The sequence below is a fragment of the Thermobia domestica genome, chromosome 11 (genome assembly GCF_964235325.1).
Source record: "Thermobia domestica chromosome 11, izTheDome1.hap1.1, whole genome shotgun sequence".
Classification (NCBI taxonomy): Eukaryota; Metazoa; Arthropoda; class Insecta; order Zygentoma; family Lepismatidae; genus Thermobia; species Thermobia domestica.
In genome coordinates this window covers 141,695,602-141,720,533 of record NC_137464.1, presented here as the reverse complement: position 1 = coordinate 141,720,533, position 24,932 = coordinate 141,695,602, and the positions used below count along the sequence as shown (strand labels likewise).

Genomic DNA, 24,932 nt, shown 5'->3' with positions numbered 1-24,932 from the left:
TGTGAGAGTGACACGAGTAATGCACATCGCAGTAGCAGAAATACATGCACGTGCTGCAGCAGAAATATTGCGGGAAACAGACTAAACAATTTCCTCTTCACCAATCAGCAAATAGTCGTGCGCGCAGTGATACAACATCAAGTTACGCGGTTTGTTTTTGAAAGGTGCAAAGGACTGTGAAAAATGCTTTAGATTGTTTGTAATAAAGAACAATATTAACACCAGAAAATATTCAAACAATCTTACGTGTTATTTGCATAAGTAAACTGTGAACGCTAAAGTTATTTTTTTTTCTAATTATGTTCTGTGTGCGTGTCTTTTTCATTAAATGATACTTCTATTCAATAAGGATGCTTAGTGTTATTTTTTTAAAAACTCAAGTATTGTTTAATATAGTCATGCATGAGCTTATGTCATAATGATTGATGAGTGGAAATTAAGGTGAAATAAAAGGTAAAAAATTGTAATAGCTAATGAAAATAGTGTTCTTAGAGTGAATTTGTGAAAAGAGTGTTCTTACATTGAATTTCTATTCACCGACTTTATCCCGCTTTACGCATATTTTTATAACGAAATTACAAATTTTTATTTACCACAAAATCGTGTCTATCAATAGGCAATAAATATTGTTTTTATAGAGGGTATGTAAGAAGTTATTGGAGATCCTACATTTTACCAAATATATACGGGTTGGTCAGAAGATTTTGGGCACCGTTTTGGTTTGAAAGCTGAAAGGAAAATGTGAAGTATGTTAATGGGAGATGTAAAAGAGCATTGGGAAAGGGGGAGGACACAACTTGTAGCTTTCATCGCAACCATTGTCGCCATATTAAATGTAAGTTTGATATTTTAAATAATAAAAGAAGCATGTCGGATACTGGAGTAAGCTCAGGAATCCAAAAATGTAACTGTTTCTTTCATACATTGTATTTTTTGCATGCTATGATCACTGAAATTTTCAAAATCTCCTACCAGTGGCATGGTACAGTACATGTCTTATGTGGTGGTCATCCCGCCTAACACTCAGCTGCAGTCGCCACATCCAATCTGGTTGCACACGCAGGGAGCTGTTTGGTAAAGTGTGGACTCTGACTGCGCACGCACGAAAATATCCAGAAGAATGTAGCCATATGTGCTGGGTGCGTTTTTATGTGTATTTTGTATCGCACAGGTACTCAGCATAAACCATCTGCTATAGAATGCCTCACAAATAGAAATCAAGATGTTTAAAATCAGGTAATATGGACCCCGTCCCCTTTAACTACAGCGACCAATCTACTTCACTGGGAGTTGTGCATAGTACCATTGACGCAGAGCAACACCATGGTTAGAAATGTTTACATCCTGTTGAAAATAAGAACAAAAGCTGACGTCTAATTACAGAAGGAAGGAAAAACTAACCTCTGTAGGAGAGTCAGTACTCTTGAAATATCGATAAAACATGGAACAATAATGCGCTGGCCAATATGTCACACCATATCCATTACGTTTACAGAAATAGTTTCCACACTCGCATCAATATACTTCGAATTTCTGTCAAACGAGTACCTGCAGTTATCTAAATTGATCTCCCTATTCAAACGCAAATACGCCACTTCGATGAATAGTATGTCACAAATAAACGAGGGATATATTTTGTGTTGGTTCGTAGCCAAGATGTATAACTCAACCTTTCGATCTAAGTCAACCTCATTGAGATTATGTTCCATGTGCAATTTATAAGGTTGACAGCGATTGATATGCAATTTCGGGACAACGGAGGAGTAGTTCCCACTAAGGAGTATTGGAGAGCTCCTTCGTACGACCTTTGGCGTGGGAGACCCAGGTTCGATTCCTGGCTGGAGCTCATGTGGTTCGGATTCCACGTTCTGGAGTAGGTTCACGTCTCGGATAACCCTGCTGCTGAAAGAGATGTTAAACTCAAAATCAACTCAACTACGGGTGTTGCGTTTGGGAGTCTTGACAAACGATGCTACAACGCTCGTTCCCGTCTCCTCATTGGTATCAGTCTTTGGTCGCCCACTACGTGCCCCGTTACTTCATGTGCAACATATTTCCCTATTCTCTCCGAAATTTCGCCCTGCATTGAAGATGGCGGCTACGATCGCCATGTGCCGTACAAGTTGCGCCCTCACCCCCTTCCTACTACTATCTCCCATTAACAAATTTCACATGTTCCTCTCAATTTTCAAAACAAAGTGTGTCTGAAAACTTTCGACCCATCCTGTATAAATGTAATTAAATGTAGGATCTAGGGAGTATTCAAATAAAGAAAATAACATTCTTTCTCAATTTGTATATTTTGTGCATACTGATTCATTTGTTCCTTGAAGATCGAAATTTTAAGATTCTTCTATTTATATTAATTAGGTTGACACACAATGTGAATGAAGCTATGTGGAGGTTACAACTACTTACGTCAGGCTGCTGCTCAGCACGAGTCGGTACCATTTCTTTCTCCCAGTTTCGTGATGAGGAAGATTGGTCATATGGTAGTGAGGATACTGATAGTGAAGATGAAACAACATGTGTGGAAAGTAGACCCAAGACATCTGAACAATTTCGTTGTAAATTAGGTGAGTGATTCTTATCGACTAATATACATTTAAGCAGGGGTAAAAGTGAAGGGGAAAATGGGGGGACGTCGTACACCCACTTCCAAAAATTATCTATGGCGTCCCCTCGCTTCATAAAAAAATACAATGGACAAAGGTGGGCACGGGGCACGTGACGTCATGAATCCCCCTGCCTTTTCAGATCCACTTTTACCCCTGCATTTAAGTAATGTTCTTGTATTTAAGAATGAACAATCAAAGCTTAATACTCAGGTAAAATACTTGTTGAATCCTTAATATATGACCACAGGCGTGCGCACGTGGGAGCAAGTGAGGGCGCTCGCTCCGTCCAATATTTTGGAATTGCGTTTTTTTTTTCGATTTTTTAAAATAATTGTCTCAGCTAATAAGGATTATATTTCACAAAAACGGACCCTGAAAGACGTCTGTAATCATCGCCGTACAAAGTACCACATTGAACTTTGCAATACTCGACCAAAATTTCCCGATTTAATTATATTTCAGCCTTTCTTCCGTTTGTTTCCTCCCAGCAGTATATTATCACACACCTAACACACTATCTGTAGGCGCCGACTTTAATAGCGGGGGGGGGGCGAAGCTTTTCTGTTCCCTCTCTCCAGTCTAAAAGCAGAGGGATTTTGCTCTTATAATTTGAATGTAGAGTCCATTTCCTTTATCTCCTCTTCTTCAGTGTGCATAGAGATTGTTTCCAAAATGCGTAAAAGGAATGCCTTAGGCTTTATTTATCTTCAAGACTGGAAATTCCGCTATTTGAGAACTTGACATGCAAAATTGTGCCACTATAGGCAGCTTCCGACTGACAGCTTTCGATGGAACGGAGTATAACAACTATTTTTATGCTTCTCAATACAAAAGACTGCTTCTACCTGTTGAGAAGAATGCTATAGATCTTTAAAACTTTCTGGTTGAAAGAAATTTAACCTTCCGCATCTTTGCCGCCGATCGAGTATTCATGTTCAGTATGGGTCACGGACGACTGACTAAAACCATACAGATATCTGCCTTTTGTTGTCGCACTTTGCCCTAATTCTTGTTTGATCCCGTGACACATTGAATCTAAAAACAAATATACCGTGTATTCCTGGAATTTTTTCCCAGCGGCATCAGCACTTTTTTCCCATTTTTGACTGGGTGGGTGCGTCATGTATCCTGCTCATTACCAGTGCAACTGTTCGTGCAGTTTGTATGAGGCAAGAGTATGTAGAACGGAAGTATATATATATATCCGTTTTGAGTGTCAGGTTATAAGTCAAGTGTACAGGATTGGGACATTGTGACTATATCATCGTTTTTTCTTTTTTGATTGTTTGTCAGTGAACTTGTGTGACGATTGAAAATTTCTTGTTAATATGAGAAAAAAGAGGGGAAAAAAACATTGTTCGATTTCTGGCGTAAGAAAGAAGACCAACAAAGTAATTCTTCTGCCGAAGAGCAGAAGGTTAATAGAGGTTTGTATAATTTTACTACTAAATATTTATTTTGTGAGAAAACTGACTGAGGCGCGGTTTGAACCAGCCCTCAAATTTAGGAAGAAATTGGAAAATGTATGTTAGGAGGAGTAACAAATCAGTTTGTGAAAAACGCTTTGCTGTGTGTATGTGTGGGTGGATGGGGAAGCAGGAAATTTAGGTGGTCGTCCAAGTTCTTCCTCAACACAGACCTAGTATCAAGATGGATATGCAGTATTACAGCACGTAGAATGTGTAATAGAATGATGAAAAAATCGTTCTGAACCTCGATGAAAGGAACGATCCATGATTTAGCTAGTGGGTCTGATGAGAAATTTATACATTTAACATAGACCTTCTCAGAGCAACAGTGTGTTCGCTGAGATTTATCTTAATACAGTAAAACCTGCTTTCAACGGAACCTTTATTAAACGGAAAACTGTCTTAAGCGGAAATATTTCACGGTCCCATGAATTTTGGAGTAAAAAACGTGTAAAAGTCGCTTCATTAAGCGGAAACTGTGTTATGCGGACAACGGAAAGCAAAATAAACCTTTAACGGAAAATTGTGATTTCCGGACTACAGAGTTTAGAAAATTTTTAAACATCCTGTGAGAGGACAAACATATGCATTACAGTATGTGCAATAAATTTTTCGTTCTTTTAGTTTTTTTCTGGACAGTGTTGACCTTCACCGACCACTACGCAGATTCACCCCCACAATTTTCGGCTATCCCTACGGAGCACGTCAGCTGTCAGTCTTCTTTGTAGCGGTACTTCAGTTCCGCTTGTGCAGTGACTAGCGACAACTGAAAAAATGAGGAGAAAACTGACAAAACAAGGTTCTGGATAAAAGGAATTGAGGCAATAAGGCAGGAATCATGATCTCTATCAAGGGTTGTGTAGAAAAGCAGTGAAGGGTTCATAGGGCTTACAAAATTTAAGAGAAAACTTTCGTGTGTTCTGAAGTATACCGCTCGAAGTTTGAACAAAATTCATCTTGAGCTGAAGCAAAAATTCATGTCCAGAACATTTGAAAGAACTATGTTATTGTTTCTCATTTACGCTTTTTGCCCCCCTCCCCCCTCCTGGGTCCCCTTTCTACTCTACCTTGCTCTCAGCAGGGATAGTTCTGAAATCTCAATACCAGATTGAAGGAAGGAAAAAGTTCCTTGACAAACGTTTGCAACCAATATTCAGAAGTGTACAATTTGTTGTCCTTAACTTTCGTAACTCTCAGTTTTCTGTCTTGTCAATCACCTTGCAATCCAACTTTTAGCAATAGGCCTATATCTCTGAACTTACATTTTTCCATTAGTTCGGCACAGACATTGTGACTTAAAAACATGGCTTGTGCTTGATCTTAACAACCAGGATAAGCGTGATTCATGCTTGAGTATGAGAAAATTGAATGTAAAGCAAATTATGAAGATGCTCTATGTCAGTGAAACTTAGGTATACGAGATTCTATAGAAAAAATGGAAATTTGGAAGCGATGAGAAAATTGCAGTAATGTAGAAATAAAGAGAGTTTAAAAAAACTGAAAACTAAGACATTAATGAAATAGTGTAGGAGTGGTTAGTTAGTGCCAGGCCCAAAAATCACATCATATCGTGAATACGGTAAAACAGTAGCTAGAAAGTGGATAAAACTGAATTAAAACCACCTAATGGATGGTTAGAAAGTATTCGTAAACGACATCAGGTAGTTCTTAACGAATTTTGTGGTGAATCGTGTGATGTAAATAGTGAAACATTTTATGAATGGGTTGCTATACTACCTTTCATAATCGAAAGACGTGAAATTGAATTGTATTTTTTTATTATTTTTTTAAGGAAATGTATCTACCTCTATGAAGCGGAAACCTGACTTTAACGGATATTTTTCCTAGTCCCGCTCGATTCCCCTAAAGACAGGTTTCACTGTAATAATAATAATAATAATAATAATAATAATAATAATAATAATAATAATAATAATAATAATAATAATAATAATAATAATAGGAAGAAGAAGAAGAAGAAAGAGAAGGGGCCATTCAAATCTATCGTAATCATAATTTTGGTTATTTTATACCGCTCTCCCTTCTTGTAATCAAAAGTAATCAATCATCAGAGCCCCTTCCCTAATATTACGTGATCAAAAGATACAAAATATATTTTTGTGATTAAGTTACACTAAACTGTTCTAAAATGTAGGTATAATGCAATGTTTAGAAGTTTTTCGATGTTTGATGACTCACAAGCAGAGTTGGTGACGGTACGTGCTAGAAATCATAGGGCTGAATAGTACAAATCTTAAATTTAAACTAAATTTTTGTTATTACGTAATCAACTCTTATACCCCTCCCCTCCCCTTGTAATCAAAAGTAATCAAATTCCAGACACCCCCTCCCCTAACTTAATTACATAATATTTGAACAAACAATAATAATAATAATAATAATAATAATAATAATAATACAAATTTCTAGCAAGGTTCTATATTTCAGCCTCTGCTTCATCCAGCTGGGACCTTTCTTCCCATTACCACTCTTTTGCCCGGATTGCACTGACATTTACTCCTAATCAGCCAAAAAGAAAAAAAAATATTGACTTTTCCTGATAATTTCCAATTTGTTAATGAAACTTTCGGGAATCACTCTTCGTAGCCGTGTTACTAAAAATACTTGTTTAGAAAGAAACATTGTTTCAGATTATGGAGTAATTATCAAAACCCGGGAAAAATGCATGTTTTTTTTATGACATCAAGAATCGTCCTGTGAAAATCAAAAATGGTAGGGTTAAGTGACTGATTCGTTTGTCTTGAAATACGCCTTTGCTTCTTACCCACATGTGTAGATTTTATATGTCTTACACCCTCGTTTTCGCGGGTAACGACCTCGCATTTCATATTTATCAGGGTGTCTATCTGTCACGAAAGTCAAGAAAAAGTCACTAAATTTAGCTTTTAGGTCACGATTTTTTCATCTGTACAAATATAAGTATAGACTGGAAAATTATGTTTTATAAAACGTCAAAATTCACCACCAAAAATGTCTATGGTCGGCTTTAGACGCTACCAAATCGCACGCATAGCACACTTCTATCACATGCATGAAAATTCAACCCAATTCGCACCCAAATTTGCTCTTGAAAATGTTACTAAATTTTATGGTTTGGTAAAGAAAAGGTCACGAAATTTCATTTTGGAATTTTAGTAGCCACCCTGTTTCAGTCGTTGCTCCAATACCCCTGGGAAATACTAGCCTCGGGAAGTTTTAATGATACATTAAGGATTAATGTGTGATCGAATGCAACTCCACATCGAAATTAATCCATTGTCTGTCTCTCTCTGAGATTCACCCTATGGTATCATTAGCGTATGTTTAATTACTGTTCTAATATTCTATGTTTGAGGAGCTCAAAGGTAAATTATGCAAGTCTTTGTGTACATTTAATTGAATTTTAGAAATAATATCAACTAAAAGGTTGTAAATAATATTCACCAATTTTATGAAGTAATAATTGACGGTGAGTGGAAAAAGGAGGATATTCGAAAAATAAAGATATATATGAAGTTCTTGTATACAATTGAATACTATAAATTTAAAAAAAAGTCCTATGTGCCAAAAACAAAAAATAGACAAAAATTGTCTCGAAATTGATAGGCCGGTCTCGTCTCGTCTCGAAGAATATTTCAAGACAAAACTCTTGATAAAATAATGGGAAAAAAGCTTGCTATATGCTGATCGAGACCCAAACAAGCCTTATAAGATATTACAGTCTCGCATTTCCAATTCCAACCTTTGTTTCATCCAGCTGGGTAGTCTTGCCACGAGACGAGGGCAGATTTTGGGGTTGTCTCGTCTCGTCTCGAAAACAATAGACCGGTCTGGTCTTGAAATCCCGTCTCGTCTCGTGGCAGCACTACGTGCCGTACAGTTGGCCACCACTATGATATGATTTTTTTCAGATATTGGTTTGTTTGGCGTAATAATATATGAAAGCTAGTAAATTAGCACTTTTAATATATATATATATACATACATATATATATATATATATATATATATATATATATATATATATATATATATATATATACATATATATATATATATATATATATATATATATATATATATATATATATATATATATATATATATATATATATATATATTACAGATGATGCAGAGAATAATCGTGATATTAACGATGATGTCTTATGAAAGAATGTGGCTCACTCTAGTGAGCTTACAAATTGCGGGGAAGTGAAACTTAACACATGTGATTTTCTGCATGTGTCAACCAGAGACAAGGAAGATCGTGAAACAGAATCTGCATCATGTTCATTTCCAGATGATTCTGGAAACTGCATCCCAAAGGTATGCTTGAAACGAAAGCAACGCATCGCTAAGGATCCGAAGCTTTAAAGCAAATTGGTACAGTGAATTTCCATTTTTGGAATATAGCATTAAAGAAGACAGTGCTTTTTGTTTTCATTGCCGATTTTTTGCGACGGAGAATGCGGCTAGTAAAGGACACAAGAGCGCTGCGTTTGTTTCCCAAGGATTCAAAGATTGGAAAAACGCTATTTATATGTTCAAAATTCACCAATTATCAAGTTGTCACCAGTCAAGTGTAAAAGCATACGAAAACTTCTGTGAAAATCCACCGACTGATGAGCTGTTACACGAACAGATTGAAAGTGAGCTATCAGCACGTGAACAAAACTGTCAAAGAAGTAGAGAATTTATGGAAATATTGATAGAAATAGTCCGGTTGTTAGCAAAAGGGAGACGACCTTTTTGAGGACATAATGATAAACATGAGAGTTAAGAAAGGGGGTTGTTTTCGGAAATCTTCAATCTATTGTTAAAATTCGATCCTTTCCTCAAAGAATACTTTGAATAGGTTTCCCGAAACGCTACGTATACAAACAACCGTATCAAAAGCGTATTCTCAAGCGCTACTGAAATGTGTGATTACTTTGATGTAGACATCCCACTAGTGAAAAGAAGAAAAGTGTCTCGTCGACTGGATGATGCGTGGGAAAATCAAGTGCAGTTCAAGTCCAAAGAGGAAGAATTCAAAGTGCAAACGTTGTATCCTCTCCTTGATTCCCTCATCAGTGATATAAATTAACGTTTTAGTCAGGAAACCATGAAACTAGTGAATGTAGTGGGCAGGCTTTTGGCTTTGAACCCCGATTCAGAAAATCTAACAGTTATTTCGTCTCAATTCAATGTGTACGCAATTAGGCTAGAAGCGGAAGTTCGTCTTCTAAAGATTTCTGCGAATGAAAATCGACTTTCGTTGGAATGGTTAAAGTGGATGAGTGATACTAAAGCAACGGTAATACACGAACTTTTGTGAAGTGCTCAAAATGTTCTGTGTTATCCGGTGACAAGTTGTTCGCGTGAAAGAGTGTTCTCAAAAATGACACACGTGAAATCTAAATTCGATCAGCAACATCAGATGTACGTTTAAATCATCTGATGTTACCTTATGTTGAACAAAAGTTTGCCGTACAGGTGTCTGGCAGTGACATAGTGGAAGTATTTAAAACTCTTGTTCCGTCTGAACGAATACTAGTACTGTAGTCTAGGACATTTCGTAAGACATCATATGTTCAACCAAGTGTTACAGATACTGCTCATTATTTGTAAATATAAGTACTGCTAAATCGTAACAGAAAGTGTTTGTGTGGTGGTGGAAGACGAAGAGTGTTGTATTTTGCTAAAATTCGGCTTTCGTTTACCTGGTAAGTAAATACAATTCTATCATTGTTTTATTCAAATTTTTATTACATATAATTAGCTTTTACGAAACGAATGACAATGACTCAGATTTATGTAATGAGGAATTTAAAATTGGTTAACAGGTTTCTCAAACCTTGACTAGCCAAATCCCTGAATTTCAACAAAATCGTAAATGTCGCTCCTGGGTCCGCCATCTTCCCAGATACGTCAACATCCTCTGGGCAAATGAAAATAAAAATTAAATTATAAAGAAAGTAATGATTACAAGATGGTTGCATATCGTCACGAGTACCACTATTGATTCCCCCTCCCCCCCAATCCAAGGGTCTGCGCATGCCTGTGTATATGACCGTATTTTGATGGCTAGACGCTCAACTTATTGATGTCAGTGAACAAATGAGTTACGAGCATCAAGATTATCATTGTTTTAAGGAATTCCATGAACAATATGAATTGTTAGCTCTAGCTTTTCAAATTACATCATGTTTAAAAGGGCCTTACTATGTAGCGGTTCAACAAGTAATCCACAGAAGAGATGTGCTGGAAGAGAGACAAAGAGTAGGTTTTTCTTCTTAAAGTTTATCTTTCTTCGATTATGCACCGGGGCTAAGCGATATTGTGATGAGATTGAAGACAATGATGAAATGAAGGAAGTAGAAGGAAAGGACGATCATCAAGAAAATCTACGCACACGGCATTTGTCCATCACAGAGCCCACATGGCGCGGTCTGAGATTCAAACAAGGACTCCACCCACTACAAGTGAGCGCTCTACGACTGAACCACCTAGTCTCAGGAGTGAGATTTATGAAATATTGCAAAAAATCTAACTACGATTCAACCACACGTAACGATATTTGATCCCTTGTATTAATTAGTGTGTTGAAATCCGTGGCTTAGTGTTATAGTAATTTACTAGACACTTTGTTGTTTCTGAGATACGTTGAGAATCAACTGAATAAATTTATCTACATATACTAAATTTCCTGAAGTTTGTCAGAGTTTTCGGAATTGACTAATATTTTGTTCCTTCACACAGGCAGCATTTGACTTTGAAATTAATATAATTTGCCATGTAGTAGGTTATTCTTTGGCAACAACACGATGTTTGTTTGGCGCAACAACAGAAGCATTCATTTCATATCTTTAAATTTTTAATTTTTTTTTCTGATTTTCTTCTTACCTTTAGCATTTAGGAGAGCAAGTTAATAAATATAGTTACTCTCTGATAGGGGTGTTCCAAGAACCGGTTAACCGGTTTTGGTTCGGTTTGTAGTTTAAACCGAATCAATCGATTTGGACTTCAAACCGGTCCGGTTCGGTTCCGTTCGATTTGGGAACGGTTCGGTTCGGGAATGGTTCTGTTTGGTTTTGAAACTGTTTGGTTTGTAGAATGGTTCGGTTCGGCTTAAAAACTGTTGGGCTCTTTTTGAGGACTGTTTTGTTCAGCTTCAGTTCAATATTTGATATCGACAGAAATTCTGCAACGAGTGTATGTGGAATCTTGCGAATGAACCCAACCGTATCGATTAGTAAAATCAATTGTTTATTAGGCAAATTTGCGTTATTAGGAACCGTCCACCCAGACATTATAATAAGGCTTAATGTTATGTTTTTCGGTATAACTTTATTCAGATTAAAATTATTTCGATATTACTGAAACAATTGAGGGTTCGTACTGTGTGGGTACTTTTACCGATGCTTTGGATTTTAGAATAAAACTCTTAATATCAGTGGGAAGATAACTTTATGGCGTGAGCGGATTTAGGAGATACCGTGGGAGGGGGAAGGGGCAGTTACTTGAGGGGTGAATGCTATTCCAGGGGAAGCTACGTTTAGAAGGAAACATTAAACTCATCTTGAAATGACTAGCGGAGACATGCTTTACGTCCTGTATGTGGAATATATCGTGGTGCAATATCATCAGGTAACCAAAAAAATTCGTGCTGTTTTCAAGAACAGTTACTTTTGTCGCGTTAGTGTGGTCAAATTGATTGTGATGGCGTTACAAAGTATGGCGCTAAACTCGTTTTACAAAAGCAGAGGAGTGATTCATGAGAAAAAAAACAAAAAAACAAATCCAGTACACTTAGGGCGAAAAGCGTGTCATTGACATTTTATAGGCTGCCGAAAGCGTGGAAAAACAAACTTTAGTGTTAAAAATTGCACAAACTACTGATTGTAGACGTGATGCGGCTTGATATAGACAAAGGATCCTAACCTGCTTTATCCAAATTTGCAGTTTTCATATTTGTGCAATGGCGGCGCACGGGATTCCCCAAAGAACGGTAGGGATTCCCTGACATTTTATGACGTAAATTGAGTGGACAACATATAAAGGACATTTTACTGCCTGGAAATAATACTACGTGGCAGGTCAATACTCATACACGTAGATAAAAGATGGTGGGTGTGTCGTTGCATATCTCCTCAAAAAGTATAATAAAGTCGTTGTACAAGAATTCACTAGAAACTTTACGTCGCTAGAATGTAAAAATACGTACAGCACAAGCTGATAGGTAACAGAAAATAAAGAAATTCCAATTGCTGATCTGCTCATATTAATGATATCGCAACGCTTTTGAGAACGCATCTAAATTTACAACTACAGTAATTGAACAGAACGCGTAATGATAATAATAATAATAATAATAATAATAATAATAATAATAATAATAATAATAATAATAATAATAATAATAATAATACACATAACTGATTTAGCACATTAATTTCGATTAGTACATCACACAAACGCGTCTACAGTACGTCTTTTTTTCTTAATCAATATTCTAAACTGACGGATGTGAAACAAATTATTCGTTTCATTTACGATACGTACTGTAACAGAGGCTGATATTTCTGATTCCAAATCGTATAACGGGACTCCATACAGAAGGTAGTTGTAGGAAGCAAGGTACAGAAGGGAGTCTTTGTTTACATGAAAAGAGAATGGTTGTCAGAATGAACACTACAAAAGGTGTTCAAAGATTCGACCCGCCACTTCAATGAAAAGGTTACAGCGGCGGAGAAGGGACCGACGCAGCGGATGCGCTGAAAGACTCCTGGCGTTTCCTGAATGCTCCACTATGCAGCAACAATTTGAGCAACCAAATCCTCTTCTGATTGCACAGGCATCGCGAAGATTAGTTCTTTCATAGAAAACCCAGAAAAAGAAATCTAAGTGATTAAGTCTGGAGTGGCCAAGATACCGGTCCTTCTCTGCCGTCCATTTGTTCGGAAAGGATGCGTTAAGACAATTTCGCACTTCCGCAGCAAATGTGCTGGAACACTGTTGTGCATAAACCACACGTTTCGATGAACAGCCAGTGGCACAGTCTCTAGTAGTTCAGATAAAATCTCTTTTAAAAATATCCGATACTTCTACCCGGTCAGGCATTGTGGTACTAGGTACGGTCTGATAAGAATTATCAACGATTCATGCCCACACATTCACAGAACACCGTTCCTAATTGGCACGAGTTGACATTCAATATGGGTTTGCCTCAGACCACTAATGTTGAGTGTGACTGTTCATCACTCCATCATTGGAAAACATAGCTTTATCTGTGAAGAGAATACGAGACATGAAGCGGGATGTATTAGCATGGTTCACGTAGCCACTGGACAAACTCCCGTCTACGTGGATAATCAGCGGCGTGTAATGCATGCACCCTTTGGACATGGAAAGAGTACATCTGATTTTCGTGAAGCATGTTTCACATCTGCCGATGATCGGTGTTAATTTCAGCAGCTACTACCCGTGTACTGGTGGAAGATTTTCTCTGATCTCGAGCAAGAATTTCCTCCTCAAAAGCCACAGTCCATACGGTTCTGTTTCGTCCAGCATTGGGCTTGTGTGCTTCCAGCAATCCTGTTTCTTGCAATGTTCGATCTACACTGGAGAAAGTTGCGTGGTGTGGAATTCTGAGATTAGGAAACTGTTGTCTGTACAGCTGTTGTGCCACACGGCCATTACCGTCCGCTTTCCCGTATGCCAGATCAATGTCTGCCAATTCCTCACGTGTGTACTGCTCCATTACCTGTGAAATCACAGTCGTTGAGCTAGCGCACCATATGGTGATGAAATAAAGCGAAATTAAAGTCGGAAATGATAGATGTTCCTCGCCATTGTGTTCACTGTCCAGAATCGAAGATAGTGAGATTGCAACTTAGTCCAACTGTTCTGTCAGAAAATGATATTTGTGTATACCGATTAACAAATGTACAAAACCTACATCGTGACGGAGAAGATGCCACACCCAGAGCCGTAGCTCCGGGGAGGGGGGCGCTGTAGCAAGAGGGCGCTGAACAAGCAATAAGAAAAAAAGAAGTGTTGAAAATGATTAAACAATGTGGTGCCCCGTAGAAGTAGTGGCGCCCTATGAAATCAATATTGTTGTCGGTTTGCACAAAAATAGATTTGTTAGAAATTTTCTTGCTCGCTACGCTCGCAATCCAAACGTTTCAGTAAGACTCACAAGAAGGTTTTACTGATTACTTAAAGAAAGTTATTATATACGATTTTTAATAACAATGTGATATGCAAGGTACCGAGTATTGACTTATGTTGTACATAGGAGCGTTTTCAAAATCAGAAACTGTCAAAGTCTGAAATAAGTGTTCGGCGTTTTGATGATGATGAGTCTGCTTAGTTAATCACGCTTTTCTTATGGTATTAATCACGACGGTGAGAATGAAAGTATGAAAAATGAGAGAAATGAAGACTCACATGCAAGCTGCTATTTGCGCGGGAATATTAAAAGTAAAGGTAAACAACGGGAATAATAACATTTTTGAATTTGACGCAGTTGTAGAATAGGGGCTTAACAGGTCAGAATTTAACCCAACGAATTTCATCTTTTTCCAAGACTGATCACTACCAGTGATTTTTTTTTATTCCGTTGACATATGAAATGCTTTCTATTTGAAGGAATTTATTGGGATCATTTCTCCATCAAATACTTGTATTGCCCGGATTTCTTTTTTTTTTTTTTTGCATACATGGTATCTAGTTGTGTGATATTATTATCTATCTACATACATACAAAAGATATCCAAACATTATATATATATACTATGTTATCAAAAGTATCCGGACATCTGGCTGAAAATGACTTACAAGTTCGTGGCGCCCTCCATCGGTACTGCTGGAATTCAATATGGTGTTGGCCCACCCTTAGCCTTGATGACAGCTTCTACTCTTGCAGGCATACTTTCAATCAGGTGCTGGAACGTTTCTTGGAGAATAGCAGCCCATTCTTCACGGAGTGCTGAACTAAGGAGAGGTATCGATGTAGGTCGGTGAGACCTGGCACGAAGTCGGTGTTCCAAAACATCCCAAAGGTGTTCTATAGGAATCGAGTCAGGGCTCTGTGCAGGCCAGTCCATTACAGGGATGTTATGATCGTGTAACCACTCCCCCACAGGCCGTGCAGTGTGAACAGGTGCTCGATCGTGTTGAAAGATGCAATCGCCATCCCCAAATTGCTCTTCAACAGTGGGAATCAAGAAGGTGCTTAAAACATCAATGTAGGCCTGCGCTGTGAGAGTTTCACGCAAAACAACAAGGGGTGCAAGCCCCCTCCAAGAAAAACACGACCACACCATAATACCACCATCTCCGAATTTTACTGTTGGCACTACACACGCTGACAGATTACGTTCACCGGGTATTCGCCATACCCACACCCTGCCATCGGATCGCCACATCGTATATCATGATTCGCCACTCCACACAACGTTTTTCCACTGTTCAATCGTCCAATGTTTACGCTCCTTACACCAAGCGAGGCGTCGTTTGGCATTTACCTGCGTGATGTGTGGCGTATGAGCAGCCGCTCGACCATGAAATCCAAGTTTTATCACCTCACGCCTAACTGTCATAGTACTTGGAGTGGATCCTGATGCAGTTTGGAATTCCTGTGTGGTGGTCTGGATAGATGTCTGCCTATTACACTTTACAGCCCTCTTTAACTGTCGGGTCCTCTCTTAGTCAATAGACGAGGTCGGCCTGTACGTGTCCCCTCACGTTTCCACTTCACTATCACATCAGACACAGTGAACCTAGGTATGTTTAGGAGTCTGGAAATCTCGCGTACAGACTCCTGACACAAGTGACACCCAATCCCCTGACAACGTTCGAAGTCCGTCAGTTCCGCGGAGCGTCCTATTCTGCTTTCTTACAGTGTCTAATGTCTACTGAGGTCCCTGATAATGAGTATGTGGCAGTAGGTGGCAGCACATTGCACCTAATATGAAAAACGTTTGTTTTTTGGGGGTATCCGCAGACTTGATCACTTAGTGTACTGTTGCAAGTTCTTTTGGAATTTTAAAGAGAATTGCTCGGATAGAATATTTTGTAGTGTATTCTCAAAGGATTTAAAAGCAAACATATGGCTTCTTTAAACGAATATAACAGATTTTATTCAAAGAATTTTGAAACAGAAAATAATTAATTTCAAACAAATAATTCTTTGGTGCAAACAACAAATAGTGCTTTAAAGAAAGCTTCACTTTTAAACTAATTGTACTATCCGCAAAAATATAAATATACTGGGTACCTGTTATGAAATTTGAGCATGTCCTCATTAATAGATTTTCGTACCCAAAATAATCATTTTAAGTTCTTCTCCATGCAAAGAATAATAGAAAATATACATACCAAAGTCCAGTTATCGTACTACAAAAGTTGTCCCATATACTCATGAGTGTCGAAAGTCAAACAAGTTTCAACAAGAATTTTCCACTCGATAATCTTCTGATATTTGCCAAAATATAACTTACGTTCAATTTTCGTACTGCAGAAACTCATTTATGAGACTTTTAACACAAACTTATATTAACAAAATTAACGACATGCCCTTGTGTAGGTATGACTACAAAAATTTTTAATTAAAAGTAGCCATAACGATGTATACGATTCTATAAGGATGTATATGGTTCTTACCTCTTCTTACTAACTGAAGAGGGGAGGTTCGGTGCACAACCACAAAGGCTCTCAGATTGCAGTGTCTTCCGCTACTTCGGCTAGAGAACAGGGTTGCAAACTCGTAAGCACTTATGACAGTGTACTGCAATAAATGCATACGTAAGCTGATTTTTTTCTGAACAAATAAATTTTGTCATACAACATAAATCTCTGGAGGGCACACAAACGAATCTTACGATCACTTCAATGTAAAAATTTATTTGTTCGCTTTTCACTTTCACTAGATCTTGTTCAACATCACTAAATTCTGATTCCTGGATTGTTCCTTATTTGTATCCCAAGCGCTCTTACTACGTAGAAATACAATGATGTCTCCTGACGAAAGTTCTCAATCTAAACAACCTGGATGCTGCTGGTTAGAAGGTGGTACCACGTCCTCCTAACTCTGGCTCGAAAGGATCTTCCATATGTGTTTGGCGACGCCCCAGGTTACAAGAAAGCTGTGAAATAATTAACCATCTTTCTTATATAAAGATTCCAACTTAACTCTAAGAATAACTGTACCATTAATCTTTGAATATAGCATGCTTTTTTTTTTCTTCAAATGACTTCTTTAGTTACATTTTTTCTTTTCATACTATACAATATTTGCAAAACAAACTTAAGTTACTATTGTATTAGCTGCTGCATTGGCATTTACAGAATTTCTACGCTCATAACATTTCTTTAGAAAATTTACATGTCTTTTAACCTTAATATTAGGATTTTCTATTAATCTAGCCCAAACAGTATTCGGTGTCGTGAAATCCAGGATTTCGAACGAACCTTTGTAGGTTTATGGTGCTTAGGATTATATTTCTTCTGTAATGAGGCCTTGGTCATTTTCTTAATAAGTACCTTTTGTCCTACAATAAACTCAGCAGGGATTCTTTTTCTTTTATAATTTTGTTCTTTTCCATGATTTACTTATCTTATCTGATATAATTTCCAACATCTGGTCTTTATTTTTCTAATTTTCAAAAATATTTACATTTAGAGACCATTTACAATCTAATGGAGTAAAAAGTTTTCTTCCAAGATAAACCTCTGCTGGAGAAACACCAAGTTCACTAATTATACTAGAATTTAAAGTGAATTGAATTTTATCTACGAGCTTAGACCAATGACTCTGATTATTGTTAACATAACAACGTAAAATTTGTTTAACTTTTTCTACCAAATTCGGACAAGGGTTATAAGGACTGATGGTAATATGTTTTATTCCCTGACTATACAAATATGTGTCAAAGGCATCACAAACGAAATATGAAGCTCTGTCTGATACTAAGTTATCCGTAATGACATACGATTTTCTATAACTTATTTATTTAACTCTGGAATTTAGTTGTTTTAATGGTTCTGAAAATGAATATCTACTTGCACTATATGTAAGGATCAAAATATATTTATAACCTGAACTACTTGGAAAAGGTCCTTGGACGCCTATGTAAAAGGTATGATTCGGAATGGTTACTGTTTTTGAATAGTATGTTCCTACCATTTTCGTATTTTTCGGTTTATTTTCCTGACAAGTTTTACAGCTCTGTACGTAATCTCTAATATCTTTGAACATTCCTGACCATGTAAACTTTCCTGCTGTACGTCCTATTGTACGTTTTATTCCTTGATGTGACCCTGATCCTAGAAAATCATGATGGTATTGCATTATAGTATTTCTCAGGTCTGCTCTAAAACCTTTATTTATTCTACCTTTAGTTTCTTTTAACATCACTCTGTCTCTAATTAAATAAACTGGTACTGTTTTACCTTCCTCTATTTGTATTATAATGTCGTTTAACTCTGGGTCCTGACGCTGCAATTCCTGTAAAGATACATTCAAAGAAGGAAGCTTCCAAAAATTAATAAAAGATAAGGTTACTGTTTTTCCTGCATATTCTGAAATTTCTTCTATTTCTGGAGACGGAGGATGAAAATAAGCTGTATCATACAATCTACTGATAAAATCTGCTTGGCTGTTGTGGGAACTTTTCAGGTGAACTGTATCGAATTGAAATTTACTTATTTTCTCTATTAGAGCACCATATTTTCTCTGTCTACCATGATTTTTTAAAATCCAACTTAAGGCTTTAGAATCTGTAAAAATGACAAATTTCCTATGTAAAAATGGTTCAAATTTTGAAAGTGCCAAAGCTAATGATTTTAATTTTAATTCAAAATTTTTTACTCCAATCTGTTTCAGGAATCAATTTGGAATAGAAAAGTTAAAGGTTTTGGAATAAAACGGAATATGGCATCTACGTGGATTACAAATGTAAAATCGAAGTCTGGAACCTTCAAAATTACATGCTTTTCTATTTTTTGCTTTATTTTATCTAAAATGTGATTTTCTTCCTCTCCCCACGTGAATGGTGTTTTATCTTACCTTAATTTATGTAAAGGACCTAGTAGTTCTGAATAATTAGGCAAGTATCGAAGATAATATCCAAAAGAGGCCTATAAGTTTATGTAAACCTCTTCTGTTCTTTGGTGCAGGTAAGTTTCTTAACACCCTAACTCTATTTTCGTCAATACACATATTTCCATCACAATTTATATACCATGAATTTAACCTTTTTCTTGCATAATTTACTTTTCTTGGGTGAGACAGTTATTCCCCACTCTCTACATCTGTCAAGAAATTTTTCTGAAGTTCTCTTATGGGATTCTACATCTGGACTATGTATTATAAAGTTATCCCATAGGATGTCTAACTGATCACCTAATAGATCTTTAAATATGTTATTAAAGAAGTTGGCTAATACAAAAGGTGAAACACATAGGCCCATTGGGAGTCTACGGAAGGCTAGAAGTCTATTGAGTGTAGCAAAAGCTGTGTACAATTTAGATTTTTCATTTAACAGGCACTGGTAAAAAGTGTATTTCCCGTCGAGGACACTGAAAATTTTATGCTTACCAATATTCACTCTTATGCTTTCACAATTAGGAGCTTGAAAGGCTTGCATAACCACTTTTTCATTTAGAGAAGAATAGTTTACGACTAGTAATAGTTATCTTACTATTATCTCTATTAGATACTAGAAAGCATGGTGAAATATATGGACAACTTCTAATTTCTTCTACTACACCCTGTTTTATTAATTCGTCTATGTAGCTATTCAATTCTTTCATTTTATGTTTTGGAAGAGCATAAGGATATTGAATACTAGGACTATCGTCTTTTAACATAATCTTATACTTGAAGTTTTTTATAGTGCCTAATTTATCTGAAATCACATCAGAATATTTGGTTTTCCTTCTTTCACATGATCACACAAACTTTCGTCAAAAATATCGGTAAGTATTTCATTATTACCTGGGGATTCATTCATGACGTCATCCAACTCATAGTCATGAATTGTATGATATACTGGGTTAAACACGGGCTGTCCTGCAGCAGGGGAAAAATCGGTAGCCTCCATTTTTCGCTCTCCTCTGCCACATTTTCTCTCCTGCGGGTGCTGAAGGTTACGCTGCCTGGTAGAAGGTTGCTGATTCAATTGTTCAAGGTTCTTAGTCCCCTCCCCAGCAATGCCTAGCGCGCTTGTCGACATAGCTGTTAAGCCGGCAACCCTGGAACGAGAATTCCGAAACGAGGAGTTTCTTGTTTTTGACACACTGTTTTCTTCCAATTTAAAGTGCACAGATATATCTTTTTTACCCAAACATAGTTCTTTTTCTTTGTACCGAATGCATGCATCGTGTTCTTGTAAAAATTGTCCACCAATTAATAATGAAATATCTGGAGAGTTTATCACGAGAAACCAGTATGTAAATTTCCTATTGTTTATAAAGAAATGAATTTCCACTGCTTATTTTATGACAATGGGTACTTGACCTTTGCACAAAAAAGGAAATACTTATGATGTTCAAAACTATAGGCCTGTTTCTATTTTGTCTGTTTTCTCGAAGATTTTTGAATCACTAATGTTATCGCGCTTGAGAAATTTTATATCCCGCCATAACCTAATCTCGTCTTCTCAACATGGTTTCCAAAAAAACAAATCAATTGATACAGCGTTGTTTAACTTTATTAAGGAGGTTTCTACAGTACTTGATAAGGGAAAATATGCAGTAGGTTTATTTGTTGATTTCTCCAAGGCATTCGACAGTGTTCAACATTCTCTTCTACTGGCAAAACTCCAGAAATATGGTATTAGGGGTGTAGTACATGAATGGTTTCGCTCGTACCTGACAAACAGAAAACAAGTAGTAAAAATACAAAAAAATAATTAACAATAAACAAGTCACATTTTCATCCACAACTGCTACTATCTCTGCTGGTGTTCCTCAAGGCTCAATTCTTGGGCCAATTCTTTTTTTATTTTACATAAATGATCTTGTTCAATATATGTATCCCCAACATATTGTACTATATGCTGACGATGTAAATATCATAGTAACAGCGGACAATACACTTGAACTAGAAAGTAAATTAAAACAAACTGTGGAGCGTTTGATAAAATGGACATCTCAGAATCAACTGCTGATAAATGCAAAGAAAACAAAAGCACTAAATTTTCATTACTCATGTACACCTCGAACAGTACCACCCATTGTGATAAATTCAACTGATGTAGACTATTCAAAATCCACTAAATTTTTAGGTGTAACAATAAGCAATAGGCTTACATGGGATGCACATATTACTGAGCTAAACAGCAAATTAAGTCGTATCTGTTTTGTCATTTATAGACTACGTGGTTCAGTGTCAAAAGAAACTTTGCTGTTATTGTACTATGGTAAGTTTCAATCATTGTTAAATTACGGAATAATTTTCTGGGGAGCCTCCTATTCCAGTGTTACTACTTTCCGTCTACAGAAAAAGGCAATAAGATCTATTTTTAATCTATCACCAAGGTCCTCATGCAAAAGGGTCTTTCAGTCAAATAAAATTTTAACTGTGCCTTGTCTGTACATTTACAAAAGTATCATATATGTAAAGAGAAATGAAAGTAGTTTTCTTCATGTTGACGATGTACATTCATACAACACACGACAAAAGAATAACATATTCACAGCATACCAAAACTATGCGTGCACCAAAAGAAGTGTTCTTCCTATGTCCGCTAAGTTGTTTAATAAGCTCCCAAGTTATTTGAAGAATATCAAAAACATACGAAATTTCAAAAATGAACTATTTAATTTTTTGTGTAACAAAATGTATTATCATATTAATGAATACTTGGGTGATAGTTTGTAAAATAATGTAAATCAATTATATTGAAATGTCTTATTATTATTTGACAAGTCCTATGTACTGGTCTCTGACCAATAATGTACGACATGGATGAATAAACAATGAATGAATGAATGAATGACTCATGGAAGTGACTACGTGATTAACTGTTTTTCTTTTGGGAGTACACTTTAACTTAATCTGATCCAGTAAAGCTTTGCCAATGTGGTTTGTACTACTGCCAGTGTCTATGTAACAACGTACAGGAATATGACACACCGAAACCATAACTTGCACCATGTAATCGTGCTTTGTGTCCGAAATATTATAACACTTTTTGTTTTCTAACAAATTTTCAGTGTTTTTCTCTTTTCTTAAATTACATTGACGCCAAAAATGATTTTTTTGGCCACAAGAGTAACCCTGTCTATTTTACTACAATTTACTCTGATATTAGGTGAAATTGATTCACTAGGTACTTGTGACTGCACGGTAGCATTTGCATAATCTATGTTATATTTTCGGTTTGAATCGTATGTTCAGCAAACGATAATACCTCTTGCTTTTGATTAGGTTTAGAGGTTAACAAAAATATATTACGAATCTAAGGTGTGATTAGGTTAACTATCATATTACAAAATTCTATTTCACTCATATGCATGCTAAATATTTCCAAAAAATTTTCCTTTTCTAGTATAAGTTCCTTAAATGTTTCTCCTGGTCGCATTACTCTATACAGCCTTTCTCTAATTATTTCGGTTTTAATAATACTGCTTACATATTTTTCTACAATTCTATTACGCACAATATCCCAATTTGCGTTTTCATTTATGATTTGTTGGAAATCTAAAAATAATCGACCTGCAATTCTACCTAGTAAAAGAACTAATATGATATCTGTAGGTGCTACTTTCTGTTTTATCAAACTGTTGGCCTGCATGAAAAAGTGACATATCTGGTAACCATCTACGGAATTTAATACGGGAATATTATTGACCAAATCTTCTACTGCTTTAAATGCGCTTTGACTTTTAAATTAACTGAAATCACATCTTATACCGGTATTTTGCCCAGAATTAGGATTATGACTTAAGTTGTCGTGAGGGATTGTAGTTCCAGCAAAATCAATCAGATCCTCAACTAGATGAATCTGACTACTTCTGCCCGGTTCCACATACTCAGATGTACACATGTTACCCACACTAGCATTATAACCACTGCTATTTAAATGGGTATAATCTTGATAGCGGTTAGGAATATAATTCCCCCTATTAAATTAGTTATAATAATCATATGCCTCTGCAGCGTACATGAAATTCATACTGTCTTATATCTAGTTTACCGTGCTTCTCTTTTACAATTTTGCAGGTTAATCTATTCACTGACAAGGTTACAATCCAAATAAGTATAAATTTTCTCATAAGCCAAAGCTTTTACTGAGAAACACCGAGTAGTAAGAAGAGGTAATTTAAGTTTTGTTGCAAGTTCTTTTAAAATTTTAAAAAGAACTGTTCGGATAGAATATTTTGTGGTGTATTCTCAAAGGATTTAAAAGCAAACATATGGCTTCTTTAACTAAACGAATATAACAGATTTTATTCAAAGAGTTTTGAAACAGAAAATAATTAATTTCAAACAAATAATTCTTTGGTGCAAACAACAAATAGTGCTTTAAAGAAAGCTTCACTTTTAAACTAATTGTACTATCCGCAAAAATATAAATATACTGGGTACCTGTTATGAAATTTGAGCATGTCCTCATTAATAGATTTTCGTACCCAAAATAATCATTTTAAGTTCTCCTCCATGCAAAGAATAATAGAAAATATACATACCAAAGTCCAGTTATCGTACTACAAAAGTTGTCCCATATACTCATGAGTGTCGAAAGTCAAACAGATTACAACAAGAATTTTCCACTCGATAATCTTGATATTTGCCAAAATATAACTTACTTTCAACTTTCACACTGCACAAACTCATTTATGAGACTTTTCACACAAACTAATATTAACAAAATTAACGACATGCCCTTGTGTAAGTATGACTACAAAAATTTTTAATTAAAAGTAGCCATAACGATGTATACGATTCTATAAGGATGTATACGGTTCTTACCTTTTCTTACTAACTGAAGAGGGGAGGTTCGGTGCACAACCACAAAGGCTCTCAGATTGCAGTGTCTTCCGCCACTTCGGCTAAAGAACAGGATTGCAAGCTCTTAAGCACTTATGACAGTGTACTGCAATAAATGCATATATACGCTGATTTTTTTTTTCCTGAACAAATACATTTTGTCACACAACAGTATATATGTATATATCTGTATATATCTGTATATATATATATATATATATATATATATATATATATATATATATATATATATATATATATATATATATATTAGGGTGATCCTTAATTTTCGATTTCCGAATTTCTTTGCTCCCAACCCCTAAATTGGTTCCATGTCGGACCAAATTAAACTGTGAAAAAAATGTGCTCAATCGAAGAATGTTTAACCGACCCCCAAGCGACCTAAACATCTGAATGCATTTACAATGTATAGTATATGGCAAAAGTTTGTAATAAACTTTTCTAACTTAAAAATGGCTGAGGGAAAGGAATCATATCTTGGATAGAGGTTGTAGAAGTAGATCCGTATCTGATACTGACTAGGGACCGAGATGAGGCATATCTTTACGTCCACCGTCTTGGATTCAGGCACAAAATTTTAAACCAGAAACTGCGGCATTTGCATTCTTTGATGATGAAGTGCCACAACATGTGAAAAAAAAAAAAAATGATTCTTAATATAAAAGGAAGTACAGAAGAATGTGATGCACAAAACCAAATAAAGCGATACCCTATAAATAGTGCAGAACTCAACAGCTTCAGAGAAAATGAATTCTCAGACTTCGTTTCCGCAGATTCGAAGACATGTTTCTCAAGATTTTCCATAAATACACATTTTCTGCAAACATGCCCATATACTTG

General features: G+C 36.2%; 1 protein-coding gene and 1 long non-coding RNA gene across 6 annotated transcripts in view; one reads left to right on the top strand and one right to left on the bottom strand.

Annotated features, from left to right (window-relative positions):
- Sptz (zinc finger FYVE-type containing 26 spastizin) overlaps nucleotides 1-24,932 on the top strand; it is a gene marked incomplete in the record, with an annotated part of 1,794,825 nt that overhangs the window by 510,705 nt on the left and 1,259,188 nt on the right. For all 5 annotated transcript variants that reach the window (XM_081731160.1, XM_081731159.1, XM_081731161.1 and 2 more), the window contains 1 exon segment: nucleotides 2,371-2,576. In XM_081731160.1, coding sequence (XP_081587286.1) covers nucleotides 2,371-2,576 — 206 coding nt within the window.
- On the bottom strand, nucleotides 16,285-23,212 carry LOC145663672 (uncharacterized). Its single transcript, XR_014127222.1, has 2 exons — nucleotides 20,073-23,212; nucleotides 16,285-17,220 (listed from the first exon to the last, which is right to left on the bottom strand). It is a non-coding gene; the product is annotated as an uncharacterized LOC145663672 (long non-coding RNA).